The 26,689-nt window shown below is 48.2% G+C and overlaps 1 protein-coding gene across 5 annotated transcripts in view; it reads left to right on the top strand.

The window, feature by feature from the left end:
- dlec1 (DLEC1 cilia and flagella associated protein) overlaps window positions 1-26,689 on the top strand; it is a 259,108-nt gene that overhangs the window by 141,899 nt on the left and 90,520 nt on the right. For all 5 annotated transcript variants that reach the window (XM_072508068.1, XM_072508073.1, XM_072508072.1 and 2 more), the window contains 6 exons: window positions 2,525-2,618; window positions 17,778-17,908; window positions 19,798-19,956; window positions 22,246-22,385; window positions 25,048-25,201; window positions 26,534-26,644. In XM_072508068.1, coding sequence (XP_072364169.1) covers window positions 2,525-2,618; window positions 17,778-17,908; window positions 19,798-19,956; window positions 22,246-22,385; window positions 25,048-25,201; window positions 26,534-26,644 — 789 coding nt within the window. The remainder of the gene's footprint in view (window positions 1-2,524; window positions 2,619-17,777; window positions 17,909-19,797; window positions 19,957-22,245; window positions 22,386-25,047; window positions 25,202-26,533; window positions 26,645-26,689) is intronic.

A 26,689-nucleotide genomic window follows, 5' to 3' on the forward strand; every position in this document is an offset into this window, starting at 1 on the left:
CCACGGGCGGATGTGGGCTGCCAGCGGGAAAAGAGAACCCCAATTCCGGCCATTGTTTCCACTGGCTGGGGAATCTAGAACAAGGAGTCACTGCCTCAGGATACGGGGTAGGCCATTAAGGACTGAGATGAGGAGAAACTTCTTCACTCAGATGGTGGTGAACCTGTGGTATCCTCTACCACAGAGGTCTGGAAGCCAAGTCACTACATATACTTAAGGATGAAAAAATTAGATTTCTAGACTCCAAAGGCACCAAAGGGTATGGGGATAGGGCGGGAGTATGGCATTGAGATAGAGGTTCAACCATGATCTTAATGAAGCTCGAAGGGCCGAATGGCCTAATCCTGCTCTTATTTTCCATGTTTCTATGATTCTTTTTAAATTTAGAGCCCCTAAATATATATATTTTCAATTAAGGGGCAATTTAGCGTGGCCAATTCACCTAACCTGCACATCTTTGGGTTGTGGGGGTGAAACCCATGCAGACACAGGTAGAATGCGTAAACGCCACACGGACAGTGACCCAGGGCCGGGAATCGAACCCGGGTCCTCAGCGCCGTAGTCCCAGTGCTAACCACTGCACCGCATGCCGCCCTCTATGTTTCTATGATAAGAGATTTTTAAAATCAAGCGGTTCACAGGGTACATGCACAGACATAGACCAATCTGATCAGTACAGGTACAAAGAAAACTGAAATACTACATCAGCCTGTTTCAGTAAAGCCCTATTTTGAGTCCAATATTTCATTGCACTGTCTGTTCACTTACCTCGGCAGCACGCCCTCTCAAGCTGTCTGTGTTGACCACGAGACCCATGAGGGAATTGCCAAAGCAAGTGTAGCCTTCAGCAGACTTTGGACATCAGTCTGGGAATGGACAAGAGTCAGTCTGCTTACCAAATTGAAAGAGTGCAGGGCAGTAGTGCTGCCCCCTCTACGCAGGTGAGACCTGGACTGCGTACCAGTGTCACGCTGAGAACCTTCAACACTTGCACTTGAGCTGCCTTTGGAAACTTGTGAAGATCGGGTGCCAAGACAAAGTATATGCAAATATAAAGCAGCTCAATAAATATATGAGGGGCATAGACAGAGTGGATAGTCAGAGGGTTTCCCCCAAGGTAGAGGGGTCAATTACTAGGGGGCATAGGTTTAAGGTGCGAGGGGCAAGGTTTAGAGTAGATGTACGAGGCAAGTTTTTTACGCAGAGGGTAGTGGGTGCCTGGAACTCGCTGCCGGAGGAGGTGGTGGAAGCAGGGACGATAGTGACATTTAAGGGGCATCTTGACAAATACATGAATAGGATGGGAATAGAGGGATACGGACCCAGGAAGTGTAGAAGATTTTAGTTTAGACAGGCAGCATGGTCGGCACGGGCATGTAGGGCCGAAAGGCCTGTTCCTGTGCTGTACCTTTCTTTGTTCTTTGTTCTTTATATGAGAATACATGGTGGTAATTATATCAGGCTGCCCGCTGGTGGGGGTATAACGGAACCCCCGTTGCCAATGCTGGAAAGCTCAGCAAACCAGCCAGTGTCCACGGAGGAAGGGAAAAGGTTTGGCATAAGAACACAAGAACGCAAGTTGGAACTGAGTGGCTTGCTAAGAGGCAACCATGTTGCTGTGGATCTGGAGTCACACGTAGGCCAGATTTGGAAAGGACGGCAGATTTTCCTCCCTAAAGGACATTAGCGAACCAGCTAGGTTCTTAGTAACAATCCGGTAATTTCTTATTAATAATAATAACAATAATAATAATAATCTTTATTAGTATCACAAGCAGGCTCACATTAACACTGCAATGAAGTTACTGTGAAAAGTCCCTAGTCGCCACATTCCGGCACATGTTCGGGTACACTGAGGGAGAATTCAGAATGTCCAAATTACCTAACAGCACGTCTTTCGGGACTTGTGGGAGGAAACCGGAGCACCCGGAGGAAACCCACGCAGGGAGTGGGGAGAACGTGCAGACTCCGCACAGACAGTGACCTAAGCCGGGAATCGAACCCGGGTCCCTGGCGTTGTGAAGCAGCAGTGCTAACCACTGTGCTACCATGCCGCCCATTAATGAGACTGGCAGTAATTAATTAATATTAATGAGATTAGCATTTTATTCCAGATTTATTAATCAATTGGATTTATCTTCGCCCAGTGCCGTGGTGGGAACTGAACTCGTGTCTTTGGAGCACCAGTGAACAGGAAGGACTGATTTCTGTGAACAGAGATGTCAAAAACATGGGCATTGATTTAAAAAATTAATAGCGTGGACTTGAGGAGGGCGTTTTCACACACGGGCAGTGTCCGAAAAGGGGAGTAGAGCAAAATCCCTTGTCGCATTAAAAAAACAATACTTAGATATGCATTTGAAGTTCAGTAAACCATGGACCAAGATATCAAAGATGTCTCCTCTCTACCATTCTATGCTCTATATGTTGACGGTAACCTGAATGGTCCATCAGTTTACCCAACACAATCCTATTCATTCCTAGGTAATTCACAACAAATGCATTAATTTTCTGTTATCTGCAGATTTGGAACAATAGCTCATCTACCATCCACTTTGACTGGGAGAGTATACACGACTCTCATTTCCTGGAGGTACTGCCACCTTGTGGATCAATAGGTAATTGCTTTGATTTGATTTCTTGAAAAATGACGATTCAAATAAAACAAGTCACCATAATTCAAGATATAATAACAGGCAATAATTAAAATAAAGCATAAAATGACAGGAGAATTCTGAGCATCTCAGCATAGAAATAATGACACTACATTCAAAATGCAGGACTCCTTCATTTGCAGAATAAAAATGAAAAGTCTACTTCACTCTGCATTTTGTCTTAAACTTTTCATAAATCATTTTATCATAGCGTTCCTACAGTGCAGAAGGAGGCCAGCCGCCCCATCGAGTCTGCACGACCCTCCGAAAGAGCATCCTATCCAGGCCAACTCCGCCCTAACCCTAACCTCACCTAACCTTTTTGGTTTTGGATTTGGGTTTATTGTTACGTGTACCGAGGTGCAGTGAAAGGTATTGTTCTGCGTACAGTCCAGACAGATCGTTACATACATGAAAAAAAATAGGACATACGATAGATACACAATGTAAATACATAGACACGGGCATTGGAAGAGAGAATAACCTGGGTGGGAGGGGTCTTTGATTATGCTGTCCGCTTTCCCAAGGCAGCGGGAGGTGCAGATAGAGTCAATGGATGGGAGGTGGGCTCGTGTGATGGACTGGGCTGTAGTTTCTTACAGTTTTGGGCCGAGCAGTTGCCATACCAGGCTGTGATGCAGCCAGATAGGATGCTTTCTATGGTGCATCTGTAAAAATTAGTGAGAGTCAATGTGGACATGCTGAATTTCCTTAGTTTCCTGAGGAAGTATAGACGCTGTTGTGCTTTCTTGGTGGTAGCGTCGATGTGGGTGGACGAGGACAGATTTTTGGAGATGTGCACACCTAGGAATTTGAAGCTGCTAGCCATCTCCACCTCGGCCCCGTTGATGCTCACAGGGGTGTGTACAGTACTTTGCTTCCTGAAGTCAATGACCAGCTCTTTAGTTTTGCTGGCATTGAGGGAGAGATTGTTGTCGCTACACCACTCCACTAGGTTCTCTATCTCCCTCCTGTATTCGGACTCATCGTTGTTCGAGATCCGGCCCACTATGGTCGTATCGTCAGCAAACTTGTAGATGGAGTTGGAGTCACATTTTGCCACACAGTCGTGTGTGTATAGGAAGTGTAGTAGGGGGGCTAAGTACGCAGCCTTGCGGAGCCCCGGTATTGAGGACTATTATGGAGGAGGTGTTGTTTATTCTTACTGATTGTGGTCTATGGGTCAGGAAGTCGAGGATCCAGTTGCAGAGGGAGGAGCCAAGTCCTAGGTTTGGAGTTTGGATATGAGCTTGGCTGGGATTATGGTGTTGAAGGCAGAGCTGTAGTCAATGAATAGGAGTCTGATGTAGGAGTCCTTGTTGTTGAGATGCTCTTGGGATGAGTGTAGGGCCAGGGAGATGGTGTTTGCTGTGGTTGTGGCGGTATGCAAATTCCAGTGGATCATTGCATTCTGGGAGCAAGGAGCTGATGTGACTCATGACCAACTTCTCGAACCACTTCATAATGATAGATGTCAAGGCCACCAAACGGTAGTCAGTGAGGCACGTTGCCTGGTTCTTCTTTGACACCGGTATGATGATGGTCTTCTTGAAGCAGGTGAGTGCCTCGGAATGGAGGTGGACACTAAGGGCAATTTATCATGGCCAGCCCACCTAACCTGCACATCTTTGGACTATGGGAGCAAACCGGAGCACCTGGAGGAAACCCACGGAGACACTGGGAGAACGTACAAACTCCGCACAGACAATCACCCAAGGTCAGAATTGAACCCGGGACCCTGGCGCTGTGAGGCAGTAGTGCTAACCACTGTGCCGCCGTGCCGCACCATGAGTATAGAAGATTATTCCAATTCCAATTCTCTTTCCACACCTAGTAGTTGCACTAAGGCAGACTTTCACCTATTCCCATTGCTAGTAATTCCCGCAGCAGGTCGCTAGTCTGTCACTATGGGCTTATAGCTGGAGGGGCACCGCACCACATCAAGTGTGGCTGACCAGAAGTCTCTCCCGCACTTCCCGCCAGCCATTGGTGCACTCAACCTGTTTGACAACTTTATGAACGCACTTACAGAGAACAGTACAGCACAGTACAGGCCTTTCAGCCCACTATGTTGTGCCGACCATTTATCCTAATCTAAGATCAACCTAACCTACAGCCCTTCAATTTACTGCTGTCCATGTACCCGTCTAAGAGTCGCTTAAATGTACCTAATGACTCTGACTCCACCACCTCTGCTGGCAGTGCATTCCACGCACTCACCACTGTGTGTAAAGATGCCTCTGTCATCTCCCCTATACCTTCCTCCAATTACCTTAAAATTATGTCCCCTCGTGACAGCCATTTCCACCCTGGGGAAAAGTCTCTGGCTACCCACTCTATCCATGCCTCTCATCACCTTGTACACCTCTATCAAATCACCTCTCTGCCTTCTTCACTCCAGTGAGAAAAGCCCTAGCTCCCTCAACCTTTCTCCATAAAACACGCCCTCCAGTCCAGGCAGCATCCTGGTAAATCTCATCTGCACCCTCTCCAAAGCATCCACATCCTTCCTATAATGAGGCGACCAGAACTGGACACAATGGTCTAACCAGTGTTTTATAAACTGTAGCAAAACCGCGCTTAAACTCAATCCCCCTGTTAATGAAAGCCAACACACCTTATGCCTTCTTAACAACCCTATCAACCTGTGTGGCAACTTTGAGGGATCTATGTATGCGAACCCCAAGATCCCTCTGTTCCTCCACACTTCCAAGAATCCTGCCTTTATCCCTGTATTCAGCATTCAAATTCGACCTTACAAAATGAATCACTTCACATTTATCTAGGTTGAACTCCATATGCCACTTTTCAGCCCAGCTCTGCACCTTGTCAATGTCCTGTTGTAACCTGCAACAGCCCTCGACACTATCTACAACTCCACCAACCTTCGTGTCATCGGCAAACTTACTATCCCACCCTTCCACTTCCTCATCCAAGTCATTTATAAAAACCACAAAGAGCAGAGGTCCCAGAACAGATTCCTGTGGGACACCACTGGTCATCGACCTCCAGGCGGAATACATTCCATCCACTACCACTCGCTGTCTTCTTTCGGCCAACCAATTCTGTATCCAGACAGCCAAATTTCCCTGTATCCCATGCCTCCTAACTTTCTGAATGAGCCTTATCAAATGCCTTACTGAAATCCATGTACACCACATCCACTGCCCAACCTTCATCAATGTGTCTCGTCACATCCTCAAAGAATTCAATGAGGCTTGTGACCTGCCCCTCACAAGCCATGCTGACTATCTTTAATTCAACTATTGTTTTTCAAAATAATCATAAATCCTATCTCTCAGAAACCTTTCCAATATTTTGCTCACCATAGACGCAAGACTGACTGGTCTGTAATTCCCAGGGATTTCCCTATTCCCTTTCTTGTACAGGGGAGCAACATTTGTCTCCCTCCAATCATCTGGTACTACTCCAGTGAAGATCATCGCCAACGGCGCAGCAATCTCCTCCCTCGCTTCCCGTAGTAACCTTGGGTATATCCCGTCAGGCCCAGGGGACTTATCTATCCTGATGCTTTTCAAAATTTCCAGCACATCCTCCTTCTTAATATGAACCTGTTTGAGCCTATTAACCAAGTTCACACTGTTCTCATGAGCAACAAGGTCCCTCTCTCTAGAATACTGAAGCAAAATATTCATTTAGGGCCTCCCCTATCTCCTCAGACGCCAGGCACAAGTTCCCTCCACTATCCTTGATTGGCCCTACTCTCACTCTGATCATCCTCTTATGTCTCACTAAGTGTATAATGCCTTGGGGTTTTCCCTAATCCTTCCCGCCGGGGCTTTTTCATGCCTTCTTCTAGCTCTCCTAAGTCCATTTTTGAGCTCCTTCCTGGCTACCTTGTAACCCTCTGGAGCCGTACCAGATCCTTGCTTCCTCAACCTTATGTAAGCTTCCTTCTTCCTCTTGACTGGAAGCTCCACTCCTCTTGTCATCCAAGGCTCTTTCATCTTACCATTCCTTCCTCGTCTCAGTGGGACAAAACTATTCAGCACTCGCAGCAAGTGCTCCTTAAACAACCACCACATTACTGATGTGCATTTCCCTGAGAACATCTGTTCCCAATTTATGCTCCTCAGCTCCTGTCTAAAAGCAGTATAATTTCCCCTCCCCAATTAAATACCTTCCCATACTGTGTGTTCCTATCCCTCTCCATGACTATGGTATACTGTCTGTTCCTATCACTCTCCATGACTATGGTATACTGTCTGTTCCTATCCCGCTCCATGACTATGGTAAAGGTCAAGGAGTTGTGGTCACTGTCAACGAAATGCTCTCCCACCGAGACATCTGACACCTGGCCTGGTTCGTTGCCGAGCACTAAATTCAATATGGCCTCCCCCCTAGTCGGCCTATCTACATAATGAGTCAGGAATCCTTCCTGTACACACCATCCAAACCATTTACAGTAAGGAAGTTCCAGTCAATATTAGGGAAGTTGAAGTCACCCATGACAACAACTCTGTTACTTCTGCACTTTTCCAAGATCTGCTGCCCAATCTGTTCCTCTATCTCTCTGCTGCTGTTGGGGGGTCTATAGAAAACTCTCAATAAAGTGACTGCTCCTTTCTTGTTTCTGACTTCCACCCATACTGACTCAGTAGACAAACCCTCCTCGACTACCTCCTTTTCTGCAGCTGTGTTGCACTCCCTAATTAACAGTGCTACTCCCCCTCCTCTTTTACCTCCCTCCCTATTCTTCTTAAAATCTCTGAACCCCGGAACATCTAACAACCATTCCTGCCCCTGTGAAATCCATGTCTCCGTAATGGCCACAACATCGTAGTTCCAAGTACTCATCCATGCTCTAAGTTCATCTCCCTTATTCCTGACACTCCTGCATTGAAACAGACACACTTTAACCCATTCCACTGAACAACCTGCAGGAGATTATGGGGTGATCTAATCAAGGTGTTTGAGATAATGTAAGGATTTGTAATGTAAGGTAGATGGAGACAAAATATTTCCCTTGGTGGACGAATCCAGGCAAAATGTCATTCGGGGGCGGTGACAGAAAACACGTCTTCACCCAAAGAGCAGTGGGAATCCAGAATTCTCTCCACTGGAAAGTCATTGAGGTCGAGGGCCAGTTAGAAAAGTACAAACTGAGATAGGTGGATTTTTGTCGGCCAGGGTTCATGAAGGTGCACTAAGGAGTGAAGATGCAGATATTTCGATAAATTCTTCTTCCTTAGATATCCATCAGTTGTTTTTTAAAACTTTACATGACATGAATAGAATTAAAAGCAACTTCAACCAGCTGCTTCATTGGTGATGAAGCCTAAATATAAAGAGGGGAACACAGAGCAGCAGCAGTGTAAGGAGCGAGAACACAAGAGCAGCGGCATTACCGTCATCTAAAAATAAAGGATTTTCAGAGCCACAGGGAGTAGGACTAACTGAGTTGCTCTGGCAGAGAGACGCCGCAGACATATTCTCCTTCTATGTTGTTACCATTCTGTGATTCTACATTATGAGTGGGATTTTCTGTCCGTTCACGCTGGCGGGATCTTACAGTCCCAACGGCGGGGCACCCCCGCTGCGGGATCAGAAGATGCTGCTGCCAGCCACTGGTGAGCCGCCCTCTGCCGCTGCAGAACATGCTGCGGAGGGGGAGGGAAATCCAGGCCATGCCTCCAATTATTCTGATGCTGCTTCCCAAAGATGCTGTTTTGTTGAAAGGTGTCTAATTAGCTTTTGTATGAATGAAAATTTGCATTTGCTTGTTTGAGCACTATTTGGCAATTGAATTTGGACCCTTCCTGGTGAGTTCTCTATTGAATAGAGGCTTACATTAACACTGCAATGAAGTTACTGTGAAAATCCCCTAGTCGCCACACTCTGGCGCCCGTTCGGGTACAGTGAGAAACAATTCAGAATGTCCAATTCACCTAAGAAACACGTCTTTCAGGACTTGTGGGAGGAAACCGGAGCACCCGGAGGAAACCCCCACGCAGACACGGGGAGACAGTGCAGACTCCGCACAGACAGTGACCCAAGCCGGGAATGGAACCCGGGTCCCTAGCACTGTGAAACAACAGTTCTAACCACTGTGCTAGGTCGCTCTTCAACCTGCACCGTCCTAGTGAAAACAATCCGAGTTTATCCAACCTCTATCATATGGTCTATTTTATAGAGTTGAAATCCTGCAGTGCTTTTAGGTGGTGGTTCTTGAATTAGAAAAAGGCAAAGAGAGAGAGTTTCACTGGGTGATGGTGTGAAATGAGTGAAACTCATTTAGCTGCCTATTATACACCACAATGTGATACCTTTTCCATTGAAGTTAATTCCATATTGTCCACCTTACAGCCCTGCTAAATCATAGAATCCCAACAGTGCAGAAAGTCATTCAGTCCAACAAATCCGTACTGACCCTCATAAAAGCACCCTCCAGACTTCCGGTGGTGGCTATGAGGGAGTAGGTGGCATACTTGGTGGCTCCCGCTCTGGCCGGGCTTTTGGACCTTTTTCCCCGACTTTCTCGTGGTTTTGAGTCTTGATTTGGAAAGTGCGGACAAGTGAGGACACAGTGGTGTATGGAACGGAGAACCCCAAGGGACTGTAAAGGAAGAAACAGAAAGATAAGCAAGGGCTGGATAGAAGTGGCTACTAAAGTTAACATGGCCGAGGTTCGGACCCCTGCTGCAACGGCCCAGCCATCGATGGAGGAGCTGATGCAGGTCATCCAAGAGGGCTTCGCCAGACAGAAACGAGATTGTCTCGACCCAATAAAGGAGTCGATCGATCGGCTGGAACGCAGGCTGGATGCCCAGGATCGGACGATCCAGGAGTTGGAGAAAGCGCTGGCGGACCAGGAGGAGCACCAAACGGTGGTGGAGCTGGAAGTGGGGTTGCTGAAGGATCAGCAGAAGAGGCAGTTAGAAAAAGTGGAAGAGCTGGAGAACAGTGCGCGCCGACAGAATTAGAGAATTGTCGGTCTCCCTGAGGGGGCTGATGCCGGCGCTTTTGTGGTAAATATGTTCCAGAAGCATCTGGGGGAGGGGGCTTTTCCCCGGCCGCTGGAGGTGGACAGGGCGTACAGGGCGATGGCGAGGAAGCCACGGCCGGAGTCCCCCCAAGGGCGATGGAGGTGCGGTTCCACAGATTTTTAGATAAGGAGTGTGTCCTCCAGTGGGCCAAACGTACTAGGAGCTGCAAGTGGGACAACAGTATATTGCGCGTCTATCAGGACCTGAGTGTGGAGGTGGCCAGAAGGAGGGCAGGCTTCAAGCAAGTGAAGGAAATCCTGTTTAAGAGGAAAGTGAAATTTGGGCTCCACTACCCGGCGCGCCTCTGGGTCACTCATGAGGAGCAGCACCTCTACTTCGAGTTGCCCGAAGAGGCGATGGACTTTGCCAAGAAGAAGGGTCTGGCGCAGAACTGAGGACTTTTTTGGACTTGGCAGCGTTTTTCTCTTTTTTCTTTTTTGAACGATGTATATATGGTTTGATTGTTGTCCTTCCTTTTTTTAGTTTGTCCTTGAAGTTTGGGTGAAGACGGGGAGTAAAAGATATTCGGTCGTTGTTTTTTTGGGGGTGTTTTGAGGGGGGTGGTTGGTGGGGGCTTTCTATGTTTTATTTCGTATTATTTTAATTTGCACTATTGAGGGGTGTGCTGTGGGGGTCTGTCTGTTTTGGGCTGTCTCCTATGGTAATTAGGAGATTGTTCGGTCTTGGTTTGATGAGGGAAGTGGTTTCGATGGGCGGGGGGAGGGCAGTAGGGAACAATAGGTGGAGACTTTGTGGCGCCGGAGGCGAGGGCCACCAGACTAGCTAAGTGAGCTAGTTCATGGAAGCACAGTAGGGGGTGTATACTGGTTCAATACAGGGCAGGGGTTGGGCTATAGAGTGATGTTGCGAGGGGGGGGCAGTTATTCTGCTGGGAGGGACTTGGGTCTGGGGATGGAGAGGAGGTCGAGGGTGGGGGCTGCCTGGAGGCAGGCAGTTGGCGGCACGACGCATGGGCGTGGGGCGGGGTGCCCCCCAACCAGGCTGATCACCTGGAATGTTAGAGGGCTGAATGGGCCTGTCAAGAGGCCCCGTGTGTTCACGCATTCGAGGGCTCTGAAGGCGGACGTGGTGATGCTGCAAGAGACGCACCTGAAAGTGGCGGATCAAGCTGAGGAAGGGTTTGATCAGTCAGGTCTTCCATTCGGGGCTGGATACTAAGATGAGGGGTGGCGGTTTTAATTAATAAGCGGGTGCAGTTCCAGGCGGGCAGTATTGTTTCGGACGGGGGGGGTCCATTATGTCATGGTGAGCGGTAAGCTGGAGGGGAGGAAGGTGGTATTGGTCAACGTCTACGCGCCAAACTAGGACGATGTTGATTTCATTAGGAGGGTACTGGGGAAGATACCGGATTTGGACTCGCACAAGCTGGTGATGGGAGGGGATTTTAAGACGGTTATTGACCCAGGCTGGACCGGTATTGTTCGAGAACGGGGAAGGTGCCAGCGGTGGCAAAGGAGTTGATAGGGTTCATGGAGCAGATGGGGGGGGATCGACCCATAGAGATTTAGACAGCCGACGGCTAAGGAGTTGTCTTTCTACTCGCATGTACACAGAGTGTATTCCCGGATCAACTTTTTCAGTTTGAGTAAGGATCTGCTGGCGGGGGTGGTGGACACGGGGTACTCGGCCATCACTGTCTCGGACCATGCCCCACACTGGGTGGAACTGCAGGTTAGTGAGGAGAGCTTCCAGCGCCCGCAGTGGCGATTGGACGTGGGCCTGTTGGCGGATGAGGCGGTGTGTGAGAGAGTAAGAAACTGTGCTGGACTACCTGCAGATCAATGGCATGGGGAAGTCTCAGCAGCGGTGGTCTGGGAGGCGCTGAAGGCAGTGGTGAGAGGGGAGTTGATTTCAATTCGAGCACATAGAGATAGGACGGATAGGGCAGAGACGGACCGACTGATCAAGGAGATCCTATGGGTAGATAGGAGGTATGCGGTGACCCCAGGGGTGGAACTGTTAAGGGAGTGCCGGAGGCTGCAGGCAGAGTTTGGGGTACTGTCCACGGGCAAGGCAGTGGAGCAGCTAAGAAAGACGAGGGGGCCGCTGTATGAATATGGGGAGAAGGCCAGCAGAATGCTGGCTCAGCAGTTGAGGAAGAGGGAGGCGGCCAGGGGAATCGATAAGGTGGTCGACAGAGATGGGAACCTGGTAGGGAATTCGGCTGGGCTAAATAGGGCGTTCAGGGATTTTTATAGCGGACTTTACCACTCGGTGCCCCCCTCGGGGTTGAAACGCTTTTTGGATGGGCTGACTTTCCGAAGGGTGGGCAGGGAGCTGGTGGGTGGGTTGGGGGCTCCGATTAGGTCCGAAGAAATATCTGAGAGCTTGAAGGCAATGCAGTCGGGCAAAGCTCCGGGGCCGGATGGGTTCCCGGTAGAATTGTACAAGAAATTTTCGGGGATATTAGGGCCGTTGCTGGTTAAGGTTTTTAACGAGGTGAGGGATAGAGGGGTGCAGCCCCCGACGATGTCACAGGCCACCATCTCGTTAATATTGAAGTGGGACAAAAACCCGGAGCTGTGTGGGTCCTACAGGCTGATCTCGTTGCTTAATGTGGACGCGAAGTTGTTGGCCAAAGTGTTGGCCTCCAGGATTGGAGATTGTGTGCCGGAGGTGATTATGGAGGACCAAACCGAATTTGTCAAGGGTAGGCAGTTGGTGGCCAATATTAGAAGGTTGCTTAACGTGATTATGATGCCCCCGGAGGGCAGGGAGGTAGAGGTAGTTGTGGCCATGGATGCAGAGAAGGCGTTTGACCGGGTAGAGTGGGACTATTTCTGGGAGGTGTTGGGACGCTTTGGGTTTGGTAGGGGCTTTATCGACTGGGTCAGGCTGCTGTACCAGGCTCCGGAAGGACAAACAAGGCGACCTCGGACTATTTTAGGCTGTACCGGGGGACAAGACAGGGATGCCTCCTCTCCCCGCTGCTGTTTGCGGTAGCCATAGAGCCGCTGGCAATTGCTCTGAGAGCTTCTAGGGGCTGGAGAGGGGGGGGGGAAGCATAGGGTATCACTGTATGCGGATGATTTACTCCTATATGTGGCGGATCCAGGGGCAGGGATGAGGGAGATTATGACGATTCTGGGGGAATTTGGCCGGTTTTCGGGATACAAACTGAATATGACGAAGAGTGAGATGTATGTTGTACAGGCAAGAGGCCAGGAGAGTCGGCTGGGAGGGCTACTGTTTAGGTTAGTGAGGGACAACTTTAGGTATCTGGGGATACAAGTGGCGCATGACTGGGGCCGGTTACACAAGTTGAACTTGTCCCGGCTGGTTGAGCAGATATGGGGCGAGTTTCGGAGATGGGATGCGCTCCCGCTATCACTGGCGGAGAGGGTGCTGACGGTTAAGATGACGATATTGCCGAGATTTTTATTTATGTTCCAATGCCTCCCGATTTTCATCCCGCGGTCCTTCTTTAAGAGGATCAACAAAATCATTTTGGGCTTTGTTTGGGTGGGTAAGTCTCCACGGGTGAAAAAGGGGATGCTCGAGAGGAATCGGCGGGGGAGGGGGGGGTGGGCTTGCCCTGCCACATTTTAGTAATTATTACTGGGCGGCCAAAATTGTGATGATACGAAGTGGGTGGTGGGGACGGGGGCGGCTTGGGAGCGGATGGAAGCGGCCTCATGCAGGGGCACCAGCTTAGGGGCGCTGATAACGGCACCTTTGCCGTTCCCGCCGGCGAGATATTCCACCAGCCCCGTGGTGGTGGCGGCCCTGAGGATCTGGGGTCAATGGAGGAGATCTGTTGGTGCAGTGAGGGCGTCGGTTTGGTCCCCAATATGCAACAATCATCGGTTCACTCCGGGGAGCCTAGATGGGGGATTTTGGGTATGGCAAAGGGCGGGGATTAGAACATAGAACAATACAGCGCAGTACAGGCCCGTCGGCCCACGATGTTGCACCGAAACAAAAGCCATCTAACCTACACTATGCCATTATCATCCATATGTTTATCCAATAAACTTTTAAATGCCCTCAATGTTGGCGAGTTCACTACTGTAGCAGGTAGGGCATTCCACGGCCTCACTACACTTTGCGTAAAGAACCTACCTCTGACCTCTGTCTTATATCTATTACCCCTCAGTTTAAAGTTATGTCCCCTCGTGCCAGCCATATCCATCCGCGGGAGAAGGCTCTCACTGTCCACCCTATCCAACCCCCTGATCATTTTGTATGCCTCTATTAAGTCTCCTCTTAACCTTCTTCTCTCCAACGAAAACAACCTCAAGTCCATCAGCCTTTCCTCATAAGATTTTCCCTCCATACCAGGCAACATCCTGGTAAATCTCCTCTGCACCCGCTCCAAAGCCTCCACGTCCTTCCTATAATGCGGTGACCAGAACTGTACGCAATACTCCAAATGCGGCCGTACCAGAGTTCTGTACAGCTGCAACATGACCTCCCGACTCCGGAACTCAATCCCTCTACCAATAAAGGCCAACACTCCATAGGCCTTCTTCACAACCCTATCAACCTGGGTGGCAACTTTCAGGGATCTATGTACATGGACACCTAGATCCCTCTGCTCATCCACACTTTCAAGAACTTTACCATTAGCCAAATATTCCGCATTCCTGTTATTCCTTCCAAAGTGAATCACCTCACACTTCTCTACATTAAACTCCATTTGCCACCTCTCAGCCCAGCTCTGCAGCTTATCTATATCCCTCTGTAACCTGCTACATCCTTCCACACTATCGACAACACCACCAACTTTAGTATCGTCTGCAAATTTACTCACCCACCCTTCTGCGCCTTCCTCTAGGTCATTGATAAAAATGACAAACAGCAACGGTTCCAGAACAGATCCTTGTGGTACTCCACTTGTGACTGTACTCCATTCTGAACATTTCCCATCAACCACCACCCTCTGTCTTCTTTCAGCTAGCCAATTTCTGATCCACATCTCTAAATCACCCTCAATCCCCAGCCTTCGTATTTTTTGCAATAGCCTACCGTGGGGAACCTTATCAAACGCTTTGCTGAAATCCATATACACCACATCAACTGCTCTACCCTCGTCTACCTGTTCAGTCACCTTCTCAAAGAACTCAATAAGGTTTGTGAGGCATGACCTACCCTTCACAAAGCCATGCTGACTATCCCTGATCATATTATTCCTATCTAGATGATTATAAATCTTGTCTCTTATAGTCCCCTCCAAGACTTTACCCACTACAGACGTGAGGCTCACCAGTCTATAGTTGCCGGGGTTGTCTCTGCTCCCCTTTTTGAACAAAGGGACCACATTTGCTGTCCTCCAGTCCTCTGGCACTATTCCTGTAGCCAATGATGACATAAAAATCAAAGCCAAAGGTCCAGCAATCTCTTCCCTGGCCTCCCAGAGAATCCTAGGATAAATCCCATCAGGTCCCGGGGACTTATCTATTTTCAGCCTGTCCAGAATTGCCAACACCTCTTCCCTACGTACCTCAATGCCATCTATTCTATTAGCCTGGGGCTCAGCATTCTCCTCCACAACATTATCTTTTTCCTGAGTGAATACTGACGAAAAATATTCATTTAGTATCTCGCCTATCTCTTCAGACTCCACACACAATTTTCCATCCCTGTCCTTGACTGGTCCTACTCTTTCCCTAGTCATTCGCTTATTCCTGACATACCTATAGAAAGCTTTTGGGTTTTCCTTGATCCTTCCTGCCAAATACTTCTCATGTCCCCTCCTTGCTCGTCTTAGCTCTCTCTTTAGATCCTTCCTCGCTACCTTGTAACTATCCATCACCCCAACCGAAACTTCACACCTCATCTTCACATAGGCTTCCTTCTTCCTCTTAACAAGAGATTCCACTTCCTTGGTAAACCACGGTTCCCTCGCTCGACGCCTTCCTCCCTGTCTGACCGGTACATACTTATCAAGAACACGCAGTAGCTGATCCTTGAACAAGCCCCACTTATCCAGTGTGCCCAACACTTGCAGCCTACTTCTCCACCTTATCCCCCCCAAGTCACGTCTAATGGCATCATAATTGCCCTTCCCCCAGCTATAACTCTTGCCCTGCGGTGTATACTTATCCCTTTCCACCATTAACGTAAACGTCACCGAATTGCGGTCACTGTCCCCAAAGTGCTCTCCTACCTCCAAATCCAACACCTGGCCTGGTTCATTACCCAAAACCAAATCCAACGTGGCCTCGCCTCTTGTTGGCCTGTCAACATATTGTTTCAGGAAACCCTCCTGCACACACTGTACAAAAAATGACCCATCTATTGTACTCGAACTATATCTTTTCCAGTCAATATTTGGAAAGTTAAAGTCTCCCATAATGACTACCCTGTTACTTTCACTCATATCCAGAATCATCTTCGCCATCCTTTCCTCTACATCCCTAGAACTATTAGGAGGCCTATAAAAAACTCCCAACAGGGTGACCTCTCCTTTCCTGTTTCTAACTTCAGCCCATACTACCTCGGAAGAAGAGTCCCCATCTAGCATCCTCTCCGCCACCGTAATACTGCTCTTGACTAGCAGCGCCACACCTCCCCCTCTTTTGCCTCCTTCTCTGAGCTTACTAAAACACCTAAACCCCGGAACATGCAACATCCATTCCTGTCCCTGCTCTATCCATGTCTCCGAAATGGCCACAACATCGAAGTCCCAGGTACCAACCCATGCTGCCAGTTCCCCTACCTTGTTTCGTATACTCCTGGCATTGAAGTAGACACACTTCAAACCACCTACCTGAACACTGGCCCCCTCCTGCGACGTCAAATCTGTGCTCCTGACCTATATACTCTCATTCTCCCTTACCCTAAAACTACAATCCAGGTTCCCATGCCCCTGCTGCATTAGTTTAAACCCCCCCAATCAACGATTGAGAAGATGGGGGACCTGTTTCTGGAGGGGAGCTTCCCCAGCTTGAGGGCGTTGGAGGAGAAGTTTGGGTTGGCAGCAGGGAATGATTTCAGATATCTACAAGTGCGGGACTTTCTGCGCAGGCAGGTATCATCCTTCCCACTCCTGCCACTAAGAGGGATTCAAGATAGGGTAGTGTCGAGGGGCTGGGTGGGGGAGGGGAGCATCTCGGACATCTACAAAGAATTAATGGGGGCGGAGGAGACACATACAGAGGAGCTGAAGCGTAAGTGGGAGGGGGAACTGGGGGGTGAGATGGAGGATGGCCTATGGGTGGAGGCTCTGAGCGGGGTCAACGTGACCGCTACATATGCCAGGCTCAGCTTGATCCAGTTTAAGGTGGTGCACCGGGCGCACATGACAGCGACCCGGATGAGTAGATTTTTTGGGGTGGAAGACAAGTGTGTCAGGTGTGCGGGCGGACCAGCGAACCATGTCCACATGTTCTGGGCATGCCCAAAACTTAGGGGATATTGGCGGGGGTTCGCGGATGTCATGTCCAGGGTATTGAAGACAAGGGTGGAAATGGCGACCCTTGACGACGGATACTCCTGGCTTGGAGGGAGTCTAGGCCTCCGAAGTCAGAGGCCTGGTTAACCGACATGGCGAGCTTTCTCGGCCTGGAAAAGATCAAGTTCGCCTTGAGAGGGTCGGTGTCAGGGCTCGCCTGGAGCTGGCAACCATTCATTGACTTCTTCGCGAGGAATTAATCGTCAGCGGGGGGGTGGGGGGGGGGGGGCTGGGGATAGAGTAGGGGGTTAAATAGCGGGCCCTGGAGGGACGGATGTCGGCGGCTGTTTTTTGATTACTGTTCTTTGTACTCTATTGTTTTTTGTACTGTGGTTGTTTGTTAAGCACCCTCCAATGCTACTTCCTAGCACATTGTGCAAGAAATATACCAGAATATTCTCAGCAGATACTTTAGAAAACGGAGCACCTACATTGCTAAAGCAGATGCTTTGGTCATTATTCCATTGCTGTTACTGGGAGCTTGTTGTGCACATATGGACTGCCATGTGTTCAACTGCAACAGGACCGACACTTCAAAAGGACTTCTTTGGCTGTGGAGATTGTGAAAAACTGTACCGTAAATGCAGGTTATCTATTTTTATATCTTGGTGGTTTTGGTCATTTAATCTTCAACGAGTTCCAAGCTCTTGCTTTTTTAAAAAAAAAATGTCTGACTGGAGCTTTCTGCATTCTTTACAGAGCCCAATGATTACTGTGACCTGGAACTGTTGCTTACTGGAGGCAAGCCGGAGAAAATGAACTACCGTCTACAGTGTCACATCAGATGTCAGGAAGAGCCAGTGGTCCTTTATGTGGAGGCAACCTTTGTGGTCAGTGTGCTACCAAATTATAAAGTAGAAGCATGAACCCTCCACACTATCCCTTTGGCTAAATAATCTGTCTGCTGTGGGGCATAACAACAACAGCAGCTTATATTTATACATTTATTTATGGTACCTCTCGTGCAATAAAATATTCCTTCACATTATAAACATGACACCCAGCCACATATGGAGATATTCGATCAGATGACCAGATGCTCGGTCAAAGAGGGAGGTTTTAAGGAGTTTCTTGAAGCGTGAAAACCAGACGGAGAGGCGAAGAGGTGCAGGGAGGGTATTCCAGAGTTTGGGGCCCAGGCAACCGAAAGCACGGCGGCCCATGGTGGAGCAATTAACATAAGGGATGCACATGAGGCCAGAATTAGAGAAGCACAGATAGGGTTGTGAGACTGGAGCGGATTACGGAGCTGGAGATTGGCACGGCCAGGGTGGGATTGGAAAACTAGGGTGGGTGTTTTAAAATCAAGACATGGCCTGTTGTGGTGCTGGTGCAGGTCAGCAAGCACAGGGTAAGGAATTTGGTGTGAGGCGAGATACAGCCAGCAGAGCTTTGGATGATATGTTACAGGGGGTAGAATGTGGGAGACCAGCTGAAAGTTTGAACAGTCGCCTCTAGAAATGACACCTGTTTCAGGACTATTCTTAAGTTTGATTGGCACATGGCCACATTATTCTCCAAGGCCATAGCCAGGAAGCTAGCACCCTTTGCAGGTAGCTCTTTGAGTTTGACGCCCAAGAGATGAGTGAATGATGTTTTATTTACTTGAGTGTGGAACTAGGAGGAACTGGTGTACTGGCCCCTTTGTGTATCGCCAATTAATTTCCCCCCCCCCACCTTAAGCTGCCCAGGCTCTGGAATTCCCTCCCCCGTGCTCGCCACCTCTCTCTTCTCTTTTAAGCTGCATCTTAAAACCTACCACTCTGGCCATATGTCCTAATATTTGGCAAGTCGTTTTGTTTTGAGAATCATACCCGAGGGACCCTGTTACCATATTATAGGTGCTATATGAAGGCAGGTGGCTGTTGTTCAACCATGCAGTCAAGGGTGGTCCCAATTTCAACCCGTGATTTGTGCTGTCACCCTTTCACAGTATCAGGAGAGGAGGGCCTAAGCAGATGCAATAATAACAAGTTGAATTTAGAGGCGAATTGAGGTCTGAAACGTTCACCCTGTTTCTCTCTCCACAGATGCTGCCAGACCTGCTGGGTTTGTCCAACATTTTCTGTTTTCATTTCAGGAAAAGTAAGATTGTTTCTGATGGGAGTCATAGATGTTTCCAACATGAAACAGGCCCTTCGGCCCAGCTTGTCCATGCCGCCCAGTTTCTATCACTAAGCTAGTCCCACTTGCCCGCATTTGGCCCATATCCCTCTATACCCACCCTGCCCATGTAACTGTCCAACTGTATTTTTTAAAGGAAAAATTGTACCCGCCTCTACCACTGCCCCTGGCAGCCTGTTCCAGATGCTCACCGCCCTCTGTGTGAAGAAATTTCCCCTCTGGTCTCTTTTGTATCTCTCCCCTCTCACCTTAAACCTATGCCCTCTAGTTCTAGACTCCTCTACCTTTGGGATAAGATGTTGACTATCTACCTTATCAATGCTGCTCATTATTTTATAGACCTCTGTGAGATCACCCCTAAGCCTTCTACGCTCCAGGGGAAAAAGTCCCAGCCTCTCCTTATAACTCCTCCATCAAATCCTGGTAGCACCCTCGTAAATCTAAAGTTGCCTAAAGACCTCCACTTTTCTGTTCACTGTAAGCATATAATCCCTGGCTCTAACAAGAGAGGTGAACGTCAGCAAGACCTCACTGACGATAATATGTACATCGCTGTGCCATTTAATGTTATTTAATGCTTGTGTTGCTGTTTCAGGGTCCCCAGGTGTGTATTGACCTTGCTTCCTTGGATTTTTGCCTGATAAGGTTGGGAACCAGGGCTATTTCCACCATTCAGATCAAGAACACATGCCAGCTTTCAGCCTTGTGGCATTTCCAGGAGAGTCCAGAGTGCCTGAGGGAACAGAATGAAGAGGTAAGGACAGCTTTGGAATGTAACGGAGGCACGGCCCTTTAACAATGACGCATGGGATACAGCTCCGAAGTCCCACCTCGGTCCTGGTATATCCCATTTTTGCTGGTAGGAGAAACATACAAAATAGAAGCAGGTGGAGGCCATTCGGCCCTTCGAGCCTGCTCCACCATTCATTATGATCATGGCTGATCATCACGATCAATACCCTGATCCCGCCTTCCCCCCGTAACCCTTCAGCCCCAAGAGCTAAATCTAATTCCTTCTTGAAATTACACAACGTTTTGGTCTCAACTACTTTCTATGGCAGTGAATTCCACAGATTCACCGCTCTCTGGGTGAAGAAATTTCTCCTCACCTCAGTCCTAAAAGGTTTACCCTTATCCTCAAACTATAACTCCTAGTTCTGGACTCCCCCACCATCGGGAACATTCTTTCTGAATCTACCCTGTCCAATCCTATAAGAATTTTGTAAGTTTCTATGAGATCCCCTCTCACTCTTCGAAACTCCAATGAATATAATCTTAACTAATGTAGTTTCTCCCCATATGACAGTCGCGCCATCCCAGGAATCAGCCTGGTAAACCTTCGCTGCACTCCCTCCATAGCAAGAACATCCTTCCTCAGATAAGGACACCAAAACTGCCCACAATACTCCGGGTGTGGCCTCACTAATGCCCTATGCAATTGCAGTAAAACATCCCTATTCCTATACTCAAATCCTCTCGCTATGAAGGCCAACATACCATTTACATTCTTAACTGCTTGCTGTACCTACGCGCTTACTTTCAGCGATGATGCACGGGGACACCAAGGTCTCGCTGAGTATCCACCTCTCTCAACTTACACCCATTCAAATAATAATCAGCCTTCCTATTTTTGCTACCAAAGCGGATAACCTCACATTTATCCACATTGTCCTGCATCAAGGGGATGGGATGTGAAGCACCACAGGTATAAATTACGAACCAGCCCCACTGATGGCGCACCCCCTCCTCGGATTTCCTGGTGATGAGGGGTGCTGTCAACGGGAAGTCCTGTTGACAACGGCAAGGCGAGAAGTGTGTGTGACTGCTGGGCTGCCTCCGCCGCCGAAAAACACGTTATGAGCAATTGTTCACACAAAGGGTAGTGGAAATTGGGAACTCTCTCCCTCTGAAGTGGGTGCCGGAGGTCAACTGAAAATGTCAAAACTGAAATCGATAGATTTTTGTTAGGTAAGACTGTCAAAATGTGGTTAGCACTGCTGCCTCACAGCGCCAGGGACCCAGATTCAGTTCCGACCTCGAGTGACTATCTGTGTGGAGTTTGCGCGTTCTCCCAGTATCTGTGCAGATTTCCTTCGGGTGCTCCGGTTTTCTTCCACAATCCAAAGATGTGCAGTTTAGGTGGATTGGTTATGATAAATTGCTCCATAGCGTCCAAATGTTAGGTGGGGCTATGGTGTTACAGGGATAGGGTCAGGGAGCCGGCCTAGTTAGTGTGCTCTTTCAGAGGATCTGTTTAGACAGGATGGGCCGAATGGCCTCTTCTCCACTGTCGGGATTCTACGATTCTATGTAGAGATATGGAGGCAAGGAGATTACTGATGTTGTGGTGCAGATCAGGTATGAGAGGGCCGAATGGCCTACACCTGTTCCTATTGCTACGATGCTACTGTATAACCGGATTTCCAGGTTTCCTGTCAATGGGATCAATCCCTGTGAGATGAAGGAATGCCTTTGAACCCAGGATAAGAAGGAGACAACCTATAGGCAGCATGGTAGCCCAGTGGTTAGCACTGTTGCATCACAGCACCAGGAACGCAGGTTCGATTCTGGGCTTGGGTCACTGTCTGTGTGGAGTCTGCAAGTTCTTCCCGTGTCTGCGTGGGTTTACACCGGGTGCTCCAGTTTCCTCCCACAGTCCAAAGATGGACAGGTTGGGTGGTTTGGCCACGCTAAATTGCCCTTAGCGTCCAAAACAAAAAGTGGGGTGGGGTTACTGGGTTACAGGGATTGGGTGGAGGTGTGGGCTTGTGTAGGGTGCTCTTTCAAAGGGCCGGTGTCGACTCGATGGGCCGAATGTGAATTTTGCACTGTAAATTCTATGATTCTATGAATAAGCACAAATGTATTCATGGATTCTTGCAGCAAAGGAGGCCATTCAGCCTATCATACTTGTGCCACCTCTTTGAAAGAACTATTCAATGAGTGCCACTTCCCTGCTGTTTTCCAATAGTCTGATAATCATTTCCTTTTTACGTACATAAATGTTCGAGATGTGTGACACAAACCCATTGTATGATTGCAGGTCTCTCAGTTTACCTTTGATCCATGCAGTGGAGAACTGCTACCACTCGCCGAGGACTGTGTGACCATCATGTTTACACCAACCAAATGTCAAAGCCTGAAGACTGTTCTCGAGTTGAAAGTAGAAAACGGAAGTACAAGGTAAACAGGGCTAATCAGCTTCCTCCACAGTTTCCTGCGTGGATAAAGGAGAACCAGTAGATGTAGTGCATTTGGTATTTCAAATATGGTGCCATGTAAAAGGTAACCACACAAGGTAGAAGCTCATGATGTTGGGGGTAATATGGGAGCATGGATGGGGGAGGTCTGGTTTAGCTCAGTGGGCTAGACAGCTGATTTGTAATGCAGAACAAGGCCAGCAGCGCGGGTTCAATTCCCGTACCAGCCTCCCCGAACAGGCGTGGAATGTGGCGACTCAGGGATTTTCACAGTAATTTCATACTTGTGGCAATAAAAGATTATTATTATTACTAATTGGTAGGAAACAAATAGTTGGGATAAATAGGTTATTTTCACATCGGCAAACAGGGATCGGAGCAGGCGCCTCAGCTATTTACGATCTATATTAATTATTGGGATGAAGGGACATACTGTATTGGGTCAAAAATGCTGATGATACAAAGATAGGTGTAAAAGCAAGTTGTGAGGAGGACAAAAAAAGTCTGCTATATAATGGAGGCAGTGGGAGTTTTGCCTGCCGGCTATAGAACCAGCAAGAAAACCTCTCGTGCCACTGTTCGGGAAAGCTTTTTAAAAAATGTACACATAGGATCTGGCCATCGTTGGCTCGGCCAGCATTTATTGCCCATCCCTGATTGCCCTTGAGAGCTGCCTTCTTTAACCGTTGCAGTCGGTACACCCACAGTGCTGTTATGGAGAGAGTTCCAGGATTTTGACCCAGTGACAGTGAAATACAGGGAAGTCTGCTTTATTAAGTGTCACTCAGACAGAGGACCCCAGGGGCAGAAGGCCCACCCATCAAGAGTGTCAGTCAATCAGAAGCCCACAACTTTAGTTAAGGGCAGCACCACTGGGGTAGTGATGGTTGCTGCCGCTATGGCACCCAGGTGAGGCTTAGAATCACCGATGGACACAGGGCACAGGTGCGTGATGGTGGCTGGGAGATCATGGGGTGGAGGTTGTAGAGGGGGTGAGCGGCAAGGGTCTAGGGGTAGCTCTCAACAGGTCTCCCTCTTCCCATTATGCGTCTTTCAGTCAGGCAATGAGTGCCTTTGAATGAGGGACAACCCCCATAATCAACCGCACGTGCAGTTTTGCTAGCCATACTGCCCGCATAGTGAGCCCCCCACCTGCCGCTGGCTTCATATCAGTGGTGATGGGATGATACTCCTAAGTGGGAATTAATTTCTTGCTTAAGGGTATCAATTGGCAGCCGGGGCAGGAAAGCCATCCATGGGCCTACTCGCCATGGACTTAATCAGGACAGAGGCAGGAAGCTGGCAGGACCCACAAACTAAGCTGATGCCTGATGAAATTACCCCAACCACCAAACATGGAGGAGGGCATTCTGCCCAAAGAGGTTGCGAAGGATATAGATAGGTTAAGTGAGTGGGGAGAAAGTTGGCAGATAGAGTAACTTGGCAAGATGTGTGGTTGATAGGAAGAATAAAAGATTATTATTTAAATGGAAAGAAATGACAGAACACTGCAGTACAGAGGATTTAGATGGAATATAGAAAAAGCTAGCATGCAGGTACAGCAGGTAATTAGGAAAGCAAATGAAATGTTGGCCTTCATTGTAAGGGGGATAAATGGGGAAGTTTTGCTTTAACTATACAGGACATTGGTGAGACTACTGTATACAATGCTGGTCTCCTTATTTAATGAAGGATATACTTGCATTGGAGGCAGTTCAGAGAAGTTCATTACATTGAATCCTGGGATGAAGCAGTTGTCGTATAATGTTGGGAAAATGGCAGCCAATTTATGTATAATAAGCTCCCACAAACAACAACGTGATAATGACCAGATAATCCGTTTGAATGATCATAGAATCCCTACAGTGCAGAGCAGAGGAGGCCATTCAGTCTGCTCCGACCCTCTGACAGAGCACTCCACCTGTGCGCACTTCCCCACCTTATCCCAATAACCCCTTAACCTAACCTGCACATCTCTGAAATGAAATGAAAATCGCTTATTGTCACAAGTAGGCTTCAAATAAAGTTACTGTGAAAAGCCCCTAGTCGCCACATTCCGGCGCCTGTTCAGGGAGGCGGGTATGGGAATTGAACCGTGCTGCTGGCCTGCCTTGGTCTGCTTTAAAAGCCAGCGATTTAGCCCAGTGTGCTAAACCAGCCCCTAATGAAAATCGCTTATTGTCACAAGTAGGCTTCAAATGAAGTTACTGTGAAAAGCCCCTAGTCGCCACATTCCGGCGCCTGTTCGGGGAGGCTGGTACGGGAACACTAAGGGACAATTTCTCATGGCCAATCCACCTAACCTGCATATCTTTGGACTGTGGGAGGAAATTGGAGCACCCGGAGGAAACCCACGCTCACACGGGAAGAAAGTGCAAACTCCACACATTCACCAGAGGCTGGAATTGAACCCGGGTCCCTGGCGCTGTAAGGCAGCAGTGCTGACCACTGTGCCGCTTGATAAATATTGGCCAGGACACCAGGGATAACACTCTCCTGCCCTTCTCCAGAATAGTGCCACGGGATCTTTTAGATCCACCTGAAGGGCAGACAAGGTATCAGTTTAATGTCCTACCCAAACAACAGCATTTGGAAATGCTGTAATATGCAGCAAAAGGTTTTAGAAATGCTGTTTCTCTCACCAGTCATATTGCAGTGCAGGCTGAAGTCCAGGAGGTGAAGGTGTGCCTGCTGTCCTGCGCTATCACTTTCAAAGATGTCTACATTGGGATCCCAGCGCAGGAGACGGTGCGACTCTTCAACCAGACGCTACTGCCAGGGAAATACACCTGGGGAGAGGTAGGTCTGAGAAAAATCCTGTGCGCAGAGGCAAACAATTGTAGTTTCATTCTAACAATGCAATCCCGGGGAAGTGCACCAATACTTTTAATTTATGATGTCTCAATGCATTTATTGATAACACAATGCCGGATTGTGGGAGGCGGTTTGATAGAGTTGAGCCACCTCATCAAGCAGTTCACACAAACCTGATCGGGCACTGCTTTCAATTATCATACATATTATCACCAAACTTTCCTTTCAAAATTTTTGGCATAACCAGTTATATCCATTTAGTTTTGACCACAAGAGGCTATTCCCACTTTCTGTTCGGAGACTGTAATCAGGGCCAAATAGGACGTTGCGCCATGTTCTTTTGTTTTGGGCTAGTGGGTGGTCAGGTGACGTTCAGCTTTCCTTGATCCAGTGGCCATTCCAGTTGGGTGAAGCAAGATAAGATGGGTTGTATCACCTTTGTCGTCCCTAATTATCTTGATTAGAAGTGAACTTATTGATTTACCCTGAACTTATCGATTTACCCTGAATGTAAATATTCATTATTACGAGGAGAGAGTTCTCTATAACTTAAGACCATCCAAAGCTCTGCTGCCCATATCCTAACTCACACCAAATCCCACTCATCCATCACATTTGTGCTCTCAGACCTGCATAGACTCTTGGCTAAGCAATACCTTGACATTACAATTCTATTCCTTGCTTTCAAATTCCTCCATCGCATTGTGTCTCACTACCATCTGTCACCTCTTCCAGCTCTATAAACCTCCACCGACAGCAGCTGTCAGCTGTGAGGCTCTAAGTTCTGGAACTACCCTCCCAAATTTCTCCTCTTTGCCTCTCTTCGCCCCTTAAAACCTAACTCTTTGACTCAACTTTCTGTCATCGACCCTAATAGCTCCTTTTGTGGCTCAGTATCCATGTTTGTTTGATAATACTCCTGTGAAATACCCTTGGACTTTTTACAAACTTCCACATACCAATAAATTGTCCTTACCAAGCACCACTGACAGCCTCATCTCTGCAGCACATTAGTTTTAAGATCACTATCTTTGTTTCAATCCTTCTTGTCCAATCTTCACTGAACCCTACATCCCAGGTTGCACCCTCTGTGCCAATTTGAGCCCCTATCTTTTGGAACTGTCTTCCACAACCACAGTATCCTTATTACCTCTCTCCCTTTTTTGGAGCTTACCTCTTTGACTATCAGTCCACCAATATCCCTGCAGTTTACAGCGAGCCACTCTGGAATTTTCTTCAATGCGGGAAGAGTTATATAAATGCTAGTTGTTGCCTTGATAATACTCATTTGATTTTGTGTCTATCTTTGTTAATAAGCTGCATGAAAGTGAGGCACATCAATGTAGAGTCACCGCCAACCCAGGAAGTTGCACTTTGGGACCAAATGAAGAGGCGGAGGTGTGTGTGGAATTAACAACTTTTAGCATGGTGAGTGCAGTAAAACATCAGAGTCAGCATTAGCAAATGCCGTTA

This window comes from Scyliorhinus torazame, chromosome 6, assembly GCF_047496885.1.
Source record: "Scyliorhinus torazame isolate Kashiwa2021f chromosome 6, sScyTor2.1, whole genome shotgun sequence".
Classification (NCBI taxonomy): domain Eukaryota; kingdom Metazoa; phylum Chordata; class Chondrichthyes; order Carcharhiniformes; family Scyliorhinidae; genus Scyliorhinus; species Scyliorhinus torazame.